The following is a 14,707-nucleotide window of genomic DNA, read 5'->3' as shown; positions in this document are numbered from 1 at the left end:
CTTTGTGGAGAACTCTGTATTATTATTATTTGTCTGCTGCCCCGAGAGAGGGCGCTACCAGCTTTCTCCCTCTTCCTCTCTGGAGGAAAATTCCAACTGGTTACTCGGTTTCTGGCTGCCATCGGTGAAGCACGCACTCAACATTCTTTCCTTCCGTGATGTTATCGTGGCTGTAATATGACTTTCTTGATTTTTACTCATGCGGACTTGGGAACTGAAAAAATACTCATCTTGTAACTACATGCAATGTGATTGTGTATGAGTGAATATATGTTAAAATATATATCATCCTAGAATTAAATATAAATGTCAATATTACCGAGTCAGATTTTGTTAACATTCAACGTGCAATCAAAAATGGCATCCATCAACAACAGCCATAAATGGTGACCCCGACGTGATTCGAACACGCAACCTTCTGATCTGGAGTCAGCCAACTGCGACGAATGCAGTAACTATAACGAATCATGCGCTTCAAATTTGAAGCCAGTGAAATTCCGAAACCTGGCATGTTCGTCTAGTTGTAGTAGATGCAGAACACGATTCCCTGTTCCTGTCATGCTGTCGAATGGAAAGTTCATTTGCCAGGCTGCAACTTTATCGGTCAGGAAAGGCGCTGTTTTGGAACAGCTGACGCAACCTAAGGAACGAAAAGAAATGGTTCATGATGGTACCACTCAGACCAATGACACAATCGACACCATACCTGCTTCGAGATCAAGCGTGGTTTCTTCCTTCACCACCCTTGTTAATCCGAACTCCATGAACCAGTTGAAAGAGCAGGATGTACGTCTCTTGGAATATTTGGGTGTTTCAGTAATATGTGATCTCATGGTAGAAGATCGGAAGATTCACACTGGCGTCACTGTCGGCTCTTCTGGGAAAGTTAATAAGCACATATACGAAGATTTCCAGATACTAAAAATGCCTTATCCTGGTTGCGAGTTCTTTAGAAAATATCATGAAGCAAATAGAGACCCTACCGGACTGAAATTCGACTGGGGTCGGAGAGATGTAACTACCGAATTTAAATTGCCTGAACGCTTGTCTGAGCCCTCCAGCTACAGATTTCACAGATTATAAGGAATGGGATATCGTTATGTTAACAAAAGTATACCTTTTACTTCAACTGAGAGTAATTATTACCTCTGGTAATAATTGTGGTTTTCTTGTGCACTGAGTCTGCGAATGGGATCGCACCCCATTGTTCATAACCCTTGTGCGCTTGTCACTCTGGGCAGATGGCTTGATCCACCAGGCACTGACTCCTGTTGAAATGGCATATCTCGCCATTGGATACGATTGGTACCTTTTCGGACACGACTTGCCTACACGTCTTCGGAATAAGGAAGAGGTCATGCATTTCTGTTTTAACTTCATTTCCGAGATTGCTTCAGATGACTTTTCCATGACCAGAGAATGGCATTCATCAACAACAGCCATAAATGGTGACTCGTCAAGTTAGTGAACACGTGCCTCCTGTAACCTGCTTGCATCCTCAAGTTCTGTGCTTATAATGTGCTATGAAGTGAAAATTATTTCTGTTCATGCAAACTACTAGCGTAATCCATCATTATTTTCGTGCCATCAGCAATATAGTGTCATCAGCATCAACTCTACCTTGTGGTTTGCACAACTAGAGGCCTAGTTTGATATCGCCGGAATCACTGTTGACTACACGAAATTCAATCATGTGATATCTGCAATGGAATCTGATATTCTCAATAGCGTTTGTGATATCGTTTTACACCCACCTGTAACTTTGTGGAGAACTCTTTATTATTATTATTTGTCTGCTGCCCCGAGAGAGGGCGCTACCAGCTTTCTCCCTCTTCCTCTCTGGAGGAAAATTCCAACTGGTTACTCGGTTTCTGGCTGCCATCGGTGAAGCACGCACTCAACTTTCTTTCCTTCCGTGATGTTATCGTGGCTGTAATATGACTTTCTTGATTTTTACTCATGCGGACTTGGGAACTGAAAAAATACTCATCTTGTAACTACATGCAATGTGATTGTGTATGAGTGAATATATGTTAAAATATATATCATCCTAGAATTAAATATAAATGTTAATATTACCGAGTCAGATTTTGTTAACATTCAACGTGCAATCAAAAATGGCATCCATCAACAACAGCCATAAATGGTGACCCCGACGTGATTCGAACACGCAACCTTCTGATCTGGAGTCAGCCAACTGCGAAGAATGCAGTAACTATAACGAATCATGCGCTTCAAATTTGAAGCCAGTGAAATTCCGAAACCTGGCATGTTCGTCTAGTTGTAGTAGATGCAGAACACGATTCCCTGTTCCTGTCATGCTGTCGAATGGAAAGTTCATTTGCCAGGCTGCAACTTTATCGGTCAGGAAAGGCGCTGTTTTGGAACAGCTGACGCAACCTAAGGAACGAAAAGAAATGGTTCATGATGGTACCACTCAGACCAATGACACAATCGACACCATACCTACTTCGAGATCAAGCGTGGTTTCTTCCTTCACCACCCTTGTTAATCCGAACTCCATGAACCAGTTGAAAGAGCAGGATGTACGTCTCTTGGAATATTTGGGTGTTTCAGTAATATGTGATCTCATGGTAGAAGATCGGAAGATTCACACTGGCGTCACTGTCGGCTCTTCTGGGAAAGTTAATAAGGACATATACGAAAATTTCCAGATACTACAAATGCCTTATCCTGGTTGCGAGTTCTTTAGAAAATATCATGAAGCAAATAGAGACCCTACCGGACTGAAATTCGACTGGGGTCGGAGAGATGTAACTACCGAATTTAAATTGCCTGAACGCTTGTCTGAGCCCTCCAGCTACAGATTTCACAGATTATAAGGAATGGGATATCGTTATGTTAACAAAAGAATACCTTTTACTTCAACTGAGAGTAATTATTATCTCTGGTAATAATTGTGGTTTTCTTGTACACTGCGTCTGCGAATGGGATCGCACCCCATTGTTCATAACCCTTGTGCACTTGTCACTCTGGGCAGATGGCACTGACTCCTGTTGAAATGGCATATCTCGCCATTGGATACGATTGGTACCTTTTCGGACACGACTTGCCTACACGTCTTCGGAATAAGGAAGAGGTCATGCATTTCTGTTTTAAATTCATTTCCGAGATTGCTTCAGATGACTTTTCCATGACCAGAGAATGGCATTCATCAACAACAGCCATAAATGGTGACTCGTCAAGTTAGTGAACACGTGCCTCCTGTAACCTGCTTGCATCCTCAAGTTCTGTGATTATAATGTGCTATGAAGTGAAAATTATTTCTGTTCATGCAAACTACTAGCGTAATCCATCATTATTTTCGTGTCATCAGCAATATAGTGTCATCAGCATCAACCCTACTTTGTGGTTTGCACAACTAGAGGCCTAGTTTGATATCGCCGGAATCACTGTTGACTACACGAAATTCAATCATGTGATATCTGCAATCGAATCTGATATTCTCAATAGCGTTTGTGATATCGTTTTACACCCACCTGTAACTTTGTGGAGAACTCTTTATTATTATTGTCTGCTGCCCCGAGAGAGGGCGCTACCAGCTTTCTCCCTCTTCCTCTCTGGAGGAAAATTCCAACTGGTTACTCGGTTTCTGGCTGCCATCGGTGAAGCACGCACTCAACATTCTTTCCTTCCCTGATGTTATCGTGGCTGTAATATGACTTTCTTGATTTTTACTCATGCGGACCTGGGAACTGAAAAAATACTCATCTTGTAACTACATGCAATGTGATTGTGTATGAGTGAATATATGTTAAAATATATATCATCCTAGAATTAAATATAAATGTTAATATTACCGAGTCAGATTTTGTTAACATTCAACGTGCAATCAAAAATGGCATCCATCAACAACAGCCATAAATGGTGACCCCGACGTGATTCGAACACGCAACCTTCTGATCTGGAGTCAGCCAACTGCGAAGAATGCAGTAACTATAACGAATCATGCGCTTCAAATTTGAAGCCAGTGAAATTCCGAAACCTGGCATGTTCGTCTAGTTCTAGTAGATGCAGAACACGATTTCCTGTTCCTGTCATGCTGTCAAATGGAAAGTTCATTTGCCAGGCTGCAACTTTATCGGTCAGGAAAGGCGCTGTTTTGGAACAGCTGACGCAACCTAAGGAACGAAAAGAAATGGTTCATGATGGTACCACTCAGACCAATGACACAATCGACACCATACCTGCTTCGAGATCAAGCGTGGTTTCTTCCTTCACCACCCTTGTTAATCCGAACTCCATGAACCAGTTGAAAGAGCAGGATGTACGTCTCTTGGAATATTTGGGTGTTTCAGTAATATGTGATCTCATGGTAGAAGATCGGAAGATTCACACTGGCGTCACTGTCGGCTCTTCTGGGAAAGTTAATAAGGACATATACGAAGATTTCCAGATACTACAAATGCCTTATCCTGGTTGCGAGTTCTTTAGAAAATATCATGAAGCAAATAGAGACCCTACCGGACTGAAATTCGACTGGGGTCGGAGAGATGTAACTACCGAATTTAAATTGCCTGAACGCTTGTCTGAGCCCTCCAGCTACAGATTTCACAGATTATAAGGAATGGGATATCGTTATGTTAACAAAAGTATACCTTTTACTTCAACTGAGAGTAATTATTACCTCTGGTAATAATTGTGGTTTTCTTGTGCACTGAGTCTGCGAATGGGATCGCACCCCATTGTTCATAACCCTTGTGCGCTTGTCACTCTGGGCAGATGGCTTGATCCACCAGGCACTGACTCCTGTTGAAATGGCATATCTCGCCATTGGATACGATTGGTACCTTTTCGGACACGACTTGCCTACACGTCTTCGGAATAAGGAAGAGGTCATGCATTTCTGTTTTAACTTCATTTCCGAGATTGCTTCAGATGACTTTTCCATGACCAGAGAATGGCATTCATCAACAACAGCCATAAATGGTGACTCGTCAAGTTAGTGAACACGTGCCTCCTGTAACCTGCTTGCATCCTCAAGTTCTGTGCTTATAATGTGCTATGAAGTGAAAATTATTTCTGTTCATGCAAACTACTAGCGTAATCCATCATTATTTTCGTGCCATCAGCAATATAGTGTCATCAGCATCAACTCTACCTTGTGGTTTGCACAACTAGAGGCCTAGTTTGATATCGCCGGAATCACTGTTGACTACACGAAATTCAATCATGTGATATCTGCAATGGAATCTGATATTCTCAATAGCGTTTGTGATATCGTTTTACACCCACCTGTAACTTTGTGGAGAACTCTTTATTATTATTATTTGTCTGCTGCCCCGAGAGAGGGCGCTACCAGCTTTCTCCCTCTTCCTCTCTGGAGGAAAATTCCAACTGGTTACTCGGTTTCTGGCTGCCATCGGTGAAGCACGCACTCAACATTCTTTCCTTCCGTGATGTTATCGTGGCTGTAATATGACTTTCTTGATTTTTACTCATGCGGACTTGGGAACTGAAAAAATACTCATCTTGTAACTACATGCAATGTGATTGTGTATGAGTGAATATATGTTAAAATATATATCATCCTAGAATTAAATATAAATGTCAATATTACCGAGTCAGATTTTGTTAACATTCAACATGCAATCAAAAATGGCATCCATCAACAACAGCCATAAATGGTGACCCCGACGTGATTCGAACACGCAACCTTCTGATCTGGAGTCAGCCAACTGCGACGAATGCAGTAACTATAACGAATCATGCGCTTCAAATTTGAAGCCAGTGAAATTCCGAAACCTGGCATGTTCGTCTAGTTGTAGTAGATGCAGAACACGATTCCCTGTTCCTGTCATGCTGTCGAATGGAAAGTTCATTTGCCAGGCTGCAACTTTATCGGTCAGGAAAGGCGCTGTTTTGGAACAGCTGACGCAACCTAAGGAACGAAAAGAAATGGTTCATGATGGTACCACTCAGACCAATGACACAATCGACACCATACCTGCTTCGAGATCAAGCGTGGTTTCTTCCTTCACCACCCTTGTTAATCCGAACTCCATGAACCAGTTGAAAGAGCAGGATGTACGTCTCTTGGAATATTTGGGTGTTTCAGTAATATGTGATCTCATGGTAGAAGATCGGAAGATTCACACTGGCGTCACTGTCGGCTCTTCTGGGAAAGTTAATAAGGACATATACGAAGATTTCCAGATACTAAAAATGCCTTATCCTGGTTGCGAGTTCTTTAGAAAATATCATGAAGCAAATAGAGACCCTACCGGACTGAAATTCGACTGGGGTCGGAGAGATGTAACTACCGAATTTAAATTGCCTGAACGCTTGTCTGAGCCCTCCAGCTACAGATTTCACAGATTATAAGGAATGGGATATCGTTATGTTAACAAAAGAATACCTTTTACTTCAACTGAGAGTAATTATTATCTCTGGTAATAATTGTGGTTTTCTTGTGCACTGCGTCTGCGAATGGGATCGCACCCCATTGTTCATAACCCTTGTGCGCTTGTCACTCTGGGCAGATGGCACTGACTCCTGTTGAAATGGCATATCTCGCCATTGGATACGATTGGTACCTTTTCGGACACGACTTGCCTACACGTCTTCGGAATAAGGAAGAGGTCATGCATTTCTGTTTTAAATTCATTTCCGTAATTGCTTCAGATGACTTTTCCATGACCAGAGAATGGCATTCATCAACAACAGCCATAAATGGTGACTCGTCAAGTTAGTGAACACGTGCCTCCTGTAACCTGCTTGCATCCTCAAGTTCTGTGATTATAATGTGCTATGAAGTGAAAATTATTTCTGTTCATGCAAACTACTAGCGTAATCCATCATTATTTTCGTGTCATCAGCAATATAGTGTGAAAAACAGTTGTGCCTGCTTAACAACGTGCTTGTGAATTATCATGTGTCTCATGCAAATCGTCAAAGTGCTTTGAAGTGATCTCCATATAAATCGTACAACGTGGTTACATATCATAAAATAAGTTTTTTCGGAATATTTTTTCTATAAGTGAATTGTGTGGTGCCGAATCTGCTCCTGACTGAGCAAATATTTCTCGTATAATTCAGAGGTAAACCATGCAAATTCTTAGTATTACTTATGCTTATATTCCGATAGCTTACCTGCAAAAGTGTTTCTCTCACGTTAATGTTTACGTTAACTTCATTTATTTTGCACTGGTATCGTATGTGAACTTATTAATGACTGGTCACGTGATATTCCTTTACGTCTTATTTATAAAAATACAGTATACATTGTATAGCCAAAACAAAAATGAATATATGTTTATAATATACATTATGTATTGCATAGTAAAATCCTAAATATATTTTGATAATTTGCTGAATAGAATAATATATATCTATATAGAAGTTTTAAACAGGTAGCTATTCACTGGCCATAGTTTGTCCATCCCTGAACTCAACTTTCGGATTTGATAGAGTGAGATTGTGACTACATTTTCAGTAACTTATTTGATAAAATTATGATGTGAAAATTCAAAATAAATTTAAAATCAGAAGATGAATTTAAAAGAAATACTGTGCCTAAATGTATTAATAATAATTAATGAGCCCACCAGCGGCCGAGCGGTAAAAGCTGCTAAACAACTGTAGTTCGATCCTGGGTTCGAGTCCCAGCGAACGGGCTGGCTGCATGCGCGTTTTCGTGATTTTCCCCATGTGTAACATGGATACAAGCCAGTTTCCCTTAAAAAGACCTCTACGGGGCATTCCTCCCTTTCCGTGGAGTGCCTAAGGGCGGAGCACGTAATAAGAAAAAAAAATAATAATTGATAACAAAAAAGTAAGTAATCGTATAATAAATACATGCAATACTACACTTGCATGATAATTTATACGAAACTATTCCTACTTGATTTTTCTTCCTATTCGTTGATCACTGAGCATAGCTCTCCAATAACAATAACCGAAATCAGGTTAGGGTTCGAGGGTTAGTTAAGGAATATTTTGAGGTTAAAATTGCTGGTGGCATGTATCCGTTTGGTTTCGTGTATTTTAATTATGTCAAAGCATGCAAAAAATATCTGCGTAAGAGAAGGTGTGCCTTGGAGAACTTTATAAGGGATTTTTGGCTTTGCATTCATGTAACATATTGAAACACAGTGAAAATACCCATGCAATTAGGTCTCTTTTTTTTTTAGATTAGGACCTAAATCAAACTACCAGAGTTCAGTGACAGAACATCAGTTGGAAAGTAATGAATCATAGTATGCTTGTTAAGCCCGTATCACACGGCGTTTGTTTAACACGAACAACTGTTTCGGACAATTTTTTTTCACTGGTTTACTATTGATAGAAAGAAGTGCGACTTTTTCCTTCCTTTCCAAAAAAATTGCAAGTTGTTCGTTTTCAACCAATCAGCTATCAGCTTGTTTGTAATGGGGAACCAGTTTCCCCTGTGATAACCCCAAAGCGATCTATGGTAATTGGCTGTTGTGACAAAGCAGAAAAATTGTTCCAAACAGTTGTTATTCCAAAACAAACCGCCGTGTGATAGCAGCGTTAGAGTTACATGCAAGAAAGTTAAATTCTGCCCTTACTGTTTCTGAGGTTAGCATGATTGTTAGTAAAAATAGTGGATATGTTAGTTTTTATTTTATGACCACATGCACACATAAACACACACTTATTTATGCATGCATAAATAAGTCAGAGCAGAATATAATTTATTCCTATACAAACTTTATTTTTTAATTTAGTCAAACAGTGGCAATAGTTTATATTTCAATGAAAACATTGTTTATTTCATTTATGTAAAGATAATAAATTTTCACTCATACTTTGGAAAGCATTTTGAAATTATGTAATGAAGGTACAAGTAGTAAAAGTGCCTTTTTGTTTTTCTTGTTTTTACAATTTCCCAAGAAACTGCACTGTTAAAAACAGGAATATTTTCTAATTTTATATTCTTAACGCATATTTAAAGAAAGATATGAATTTCACTAAGTTATTTTTCAACAAATTGATAACTTTGCCATGAAAGGTTCATTATTTGCTGTGATCTGCAAATATGATCTGGTTCTGTTTTAAATGGAGAAGACATGTATGTATCACCAAAATAGCTAATGAACAGTCAATTACGATCAACGCATTTCGTGGAAATTCGTTAACAGGTTGTTTTTCATTACAAACAGGAAATGGCATACTGCAAGCCAGAGGGAATATGGAGTTAGGGGATCTATGGGAACATAATGTCCAGTCCTTTCATTACTATTAACGATTTTCAGTTTGTAGCATCGCAATTGTCTTTCTAAGTGTAATTTCATCCGATTTTTTCACTACCGATTCTAGCAATGAATAGATGGAATTATTTTCGTTTAGTTAAGGAAGTTGTCGGAGACAGGGATACGTGTCTGCAATGGTGTATTTCTGAAGGATTACTGTCTTCATCAAAAACATGTTCTGAAGGGCATAATATGAAATTATGCAAAAAGAGAGATGGATTAGATATGCTTCGTTGCCGACGTACTCACGCCTCTGGTAAAGATGAGCAAGTGTCTCAGGCAAAAGGCACTTGGTTCGCCAAAACCAAACTTTCTCCTGAGAAAGTAATAATATTAACGTATATTTTTTCTCAGGGAGAAAGCTACGAAAATGCTGTCTTGCAGAGCAGCATTGACAACAAAGTAACTTTGTCATTGGTTTCTGACAGAATGCTACGTGCAATGCATTCATCGAAAATTGGCGGTGTCGGCTGCGTGGTTGAAATTGATGAAACGAAAATAGGCAAAAGAAAGTACAACGTTGGAAGAGTCGTTGAAGGAATGTGGATAATTGGAATGTTTCAAAGAGAAACCAAGGATTTTCGGCTAGATATATGTCCAGAAAACAATAAATCTGCGGCGACCCTGATACCGCTAATAACAAAGCACGTGGCTAAGGGAACCACAATCATTACTGATGAATGGCGGGCCTACGCATCTTTAGCCAACAATGGGTATTATGTGCACCAGACCGTAAATCATTCAACCCATTTTATTAATCCGGCAAATGGCGCACATACTCAGTCTATTGAGTCCAACTGGAAACCTCTGAAAGTTAAACTGCAGAAAAGTGGTCTTCATAAGGGAAACCTAGCAGATCACCTCGAATATTTATTTCGGCATGAAATAAGTCACAGCAATAAGGATCCATTCATAGAAATTCTGGCTGCCATCAAGGATTGCTTTCCAGTGACATAAAATCTCTGACAATTTCCCTCACAACACAGTTTTTTTGGGAGAAAAAAAAAAAAAAGGCTCTTTTAAGGGCTATACAAATTTAACAAAAGATATATGACACATTGCTAATCTTGAATATTGCTATATATACTTTAATTTATATGCTTTATCATGTTTAACTCATTAATATTATGTCTATTCCTGGTAAGTCTAATTTTTATCCTTTAAATATCATATTTCACTGTTTGATATTATTTTTTGCCAGCTAACTCTAATTTATATGTGTTTAATATGTTTCTTCATAATTTCTATGCTTTAAATATCATATTTAACCTTTTGATTTTTTTTTCGGCGGCTAACACAAATTTAGATGCGTTTTATGTTTCTTTAATTTATATGCTTTAAATATCACGGATCACCTGTTTAATTATCTTGCAATATGTTTGTTTATATATAATAATATTTTCGGGCTAACTCTAATTTAGATGCGTTTAATGTGTTTCTTTAATTTATATAAAAATATATTTTAAATATCTTGCAACTTAACTGTACACCGCTAAACTCATGGGCGATTAGCCGTTGATGAGCTTGGCGAATAAATACGCTTCGCCGCCAACGGATCCTCTCCGGAAGAAAACCCAATATGTTTGTTCCATGAAAGAGATGGGTACAGTCTTGGATATGTGGGACTGGATATCTGTCAGGGACTGTGACGGCATTAAGTCGACGATAATCTCCACAAGGCCGCCAGTCACCATTAGACTTTTTCACCATGTGAAATGGACTGGCTCAGGAACTTTTAGATGGGCGAATGGTTCCCTGTGCTAGCATGAATTAAAATTCTTTGCAAGCAGCCTTTAGCATCTCTGGAGAAAGACGACAAGGCATGGAAAATACAGGTGGGCCATATGTTTCAATGTGATGATACACTTCTGGCTGATGAGTATGCTGCCCTGGTTTAGATGGGTTTAAAATGTCAGGGAATTCTGCTAATAACCGATGAAACCGTGTGCTGCCCGATACAACAGTTATGTTCGTAGGTACGTTTGATATGTAAGAAGCTTGGCCCTGTGATGTCAGCTGAGTTGTAGCATCAATTAAGCAATTATTCTTGACATCCACTAGAAGGTGAAAATGTGTCAAGAAATCAACACCAATAATTGCTTGAGTTACATCCGCAATAAAAGGCCAGTTGAAAGTCCGGCGCAAGTTTAGATCAAGTGTCAATAGTTTGGTGCCGTAAGTTGCAATTTGGGTACCATTGGCTGCATACAGTACAAGTTTATTAATATGGTGAGCATTTGTTTTAGTTCTCGGGAGCACTGATATGTGAGCTCCAGTATCTACTAAAAAATATAATTGAGTTGAACGATCAGCTAGTACTATTCTGTCGATAGTTTGGTGCCAAGTGTCAATAGTTTGGTGCCGTAAGTTGCAATTTGGGTACCATTGGCTGCATACAGTACAAGTTTATTAATATGGTGAGCATTTGTTTTAGTTCTCAGGAGCACTGATATGTGAGCTCCAGTATCTACTAAAAAATATAATTGAGTTGAACGATCAGCTAGTACTATTCTGTCGATATGGCGGACTTTCTGTTGGCCAGCAGAAGATGCCCATTTAGTTTCCCGCTTGTTCAAAAGTGCATGGAGGGGCACACTTGCGAGCTTGAGCGCCAAAATTCATACGATAAAAACATATGCCACTTGTGGGCTTTTTGTACTGCGTTCGAGTATTGTCACGAGATCGACTCCTGCTTCGGGCACGAAATTTATTACGTGGGCCCTGATTTGATCGATTGTATCTCCGTGAAGCATGAAGACTTGTAGAGAGTTCAGGTACTTTTTGGTCAATTCAGCCACTTGTTGTTCAAGGGGTGAACTGGAAGGTGCAGCATTAGCAGCACTGACATAAGCTGGAGTAACAAGTTCATTAATTTTGTCAGCCATTGCTGCTAAACGGGTTAGATCTTTGTTAGAAGCAGCAAGAATTATTTTTATGTTATTAGGGAGAAGCGAAAGCCATAGTGACTTCAACAAGTCGTTACTAAAATGGCTTCATGCCAGATCACGCATTCGTGACAGCAAGTATGAAGGTCGCTGATCTCCAAGTTCAACTCCTTGTAGTAAAGTACATATTTTTGAAGATTCACTTTCTGAATAGATTTCAATGAGCCGCTGTTTCAATATCGAGTATTTATCACAATCAGGTGGTTTGAGAATTAAGTCATGCACTGAATTCAGAATATCAGACTCAATTGCTGCAACTACATGGTTGAATTTTGTAGAATCCTCACTAATGCGAGCGATAGAAAATTGTGCTTCGATCTGAGCGAACCACAATGAAGGATTATTTTTCCAGAAAGGCGGGGGCTTCACCGCAGCGCGTGTGATTTGTGGCTCCGGTTGAATATCGTCGGGCATACTGATAGATAATTTTTGCTTTAATTAATAATCACTTGACAGCATAAATATTGTAGCATGAGGATACACTATTGATATTTTACCATGACAGCAATAAATATTTTAACCATGCAGATAAAATTTACATAACGATACACACACAAATAATACAGGGTCAGCAATTACACACACATATACTATTTTATCAAAATGCATTTGAAAAGAGACCCCTTTTGAGAAAAATGATGCGTTCACTTTGTATTGCGCACACACAAAATCACCACTTCACACTGCTAAGGCACATTATCGAAGATAAAAAGAAATCACTTCTGTAGCACATGGGAAAGAAATTCACTACTTTCCAACACTGAGAGAAGAATTTTGCCGTAGCACGTTGCAGAAAAATCACTGATGTAGCACATTTAGCGAAAATCACTATTGTAGCCCATCTGTCACAAAAGTTGAATGATCAAAGAATTATTGCACGACTGGGGAAGTCAGCGGAACGGAACAGATCACATTCATGATTTGCTGAAGCTCCTTGCGATGATATCCACGACTTTCTAAAAATAATTGAAGGGGTACGTTGTAGCATGCTTTTTATGTCCATATTCGTTGTTATTTTTAGTCATTTCTTGAGAATGCCTCGGATGCACGTGGCTTACGGTCGTTGAAAATCCATTGTCAGCAGCGTGCTCAGGTCATCACTTTTGGTCACTTTCAAAAGGTCATCACTTTTGGTGGTCGTGTGCTTAATGCATGATATAATTAAAGAAAATAAGAGTAGACAATCTCCTATAACAAAAGAATACATTAAGTACTGAAATTACATTGCAAAGATCAACGCAGAGCTCGGAACACAGTTCATTCTATCGTCGCGTACAGTTGTCTGAACTAGCGGCTCAAAACAGGGATGGCTGAGCCAGGGGTGCATATAAGTAAAATGTACACTGCTAAGGACAACGGCTTGAATTTGGCCAATGACAGTCCAGATGAGGGTCCCATTAACTCCGGCCACATGAGTGACGTCAAATTTCTGACGTTTGTTTACATTCACAAGCGTCTAGACCCTCAGATACTAGTTTCCTCCAGATTCCTCCCTGATCATTTGCGCAGATTCACGCGCAGCGTGTTTACTCCAAGGAGCTCGACGTGATCAAAGCCGATTTTTTTAAAATGGCGTGCGTTTAAAACGTTACGAACTCGGTGCGCATTACTGAGTGTAAATTAATTTCTTTTGTTAGTTTTTCTGAAATAGTTTTCTTTTTAATTGGTATACATATTTATTTGTTCAGATGTTTTATTATAAATCTTTACATAAAGGAAGAATTCATGATTTATTCATCTACAGATCATCTCCCAAAGCTATTAGAGATGCAGATATCAAAATTTAGAAGCTTATACCTTTTGTACCGAAGATGTCATTTAAGAAGCGATTTTTTAAAATTCGGTGGCCAAAACGTGTTTTTATGCTTTTTTATATAAGGAAGAAACAGATGTAGGGTTTTCATCCACAGAGAACCCGTTGGCGCTTTTTATGTTGCATTTTTACTCGCCAAGCTCGCAGTTCATCGACGATGAGCCGAGCCGTAAATGTGATATTTTGTAAACGTGATTTTTAGTGCATGTAAATTCAAGGTAGCAGACAAAACAATATATTAAGCATATGGTAGTAAAAATTCACAGATAATAAGCATGTAGATGTAAAAGTAACCGGTTAAACGCGATATACGAAAATAAATTTATATTAAATTCAAGTTAGCACAGAAAAGAATATATTAAGCATAAGACAATATATAATCATTTATAACAGAAATAAAAATTCATTTAAAAATACAAATTAGTATTAATGTATTGAAATTAACCGGTTAAACGTGATAAACGAAAAAAAATTGTCTTAAATTCCAATTAACACAGAAAACAATATATTCCTTACACCAGCAGTGATTTGCTAATTTAATGACCATGGTGATGCATCAAACTATTCTGTCATCTGAGATAATTAATAATATTTTTTATTTCAATTTAATCATCTATTTATGTCACACCTGCCATCCTCTGAAAGGTTATTGTTAAAAAAGCATTAACAATATATTGTTAAAATTTTACGCCATAAAAATTGATTTATTCTCA

At 38.7% G+C, this 14,707-nt stretch overlaps 1 protein-coding gene across 1 annotated transcript; it reads left to right on the top strand.

Moving 5' to 3' along the window:
- The first annotated feature begins 9,204 nt into the window (after positions 1-9,204).
- LOC146994422 (uncharacterized) lies at positions 9,205-10,223 on the top strand. The gene has a single exon (XM_085826492.1). The coding sequence runs from the start codon at positions 9,306-9,308 to the stop codon at positions 10,191-10,193; it is 888 nt and encodes a 295-aa protein (XP_085682618.1). The 5' UTR covers positions 9,205-9,305; the 3' UTR covers positions 10,194-10,223.
- The last annotated feature ends 4,484 nt before the right edge of the window (positions 10,224-14,707 follow it).

The sequence above is a fragment of the Stegodyphus dumicola genome, chromosome 11 (assembly GCF_044657685.1).
Source record: "Stegodyphus dumicola isolate Sdum_Otavi_A_Nest chromosome 11, ASM4465768v1".
NCBI lineage: Eukaryota > Metazoa > Arthropoda > Arachnida > Araneae > Eresidae > Stegodyphus > Stegodyphus dumicola.
Note: the sequence above shows the minus strand (reverse complement) of the source record. Positions and strands in the feature narration are given on the sequence as shown.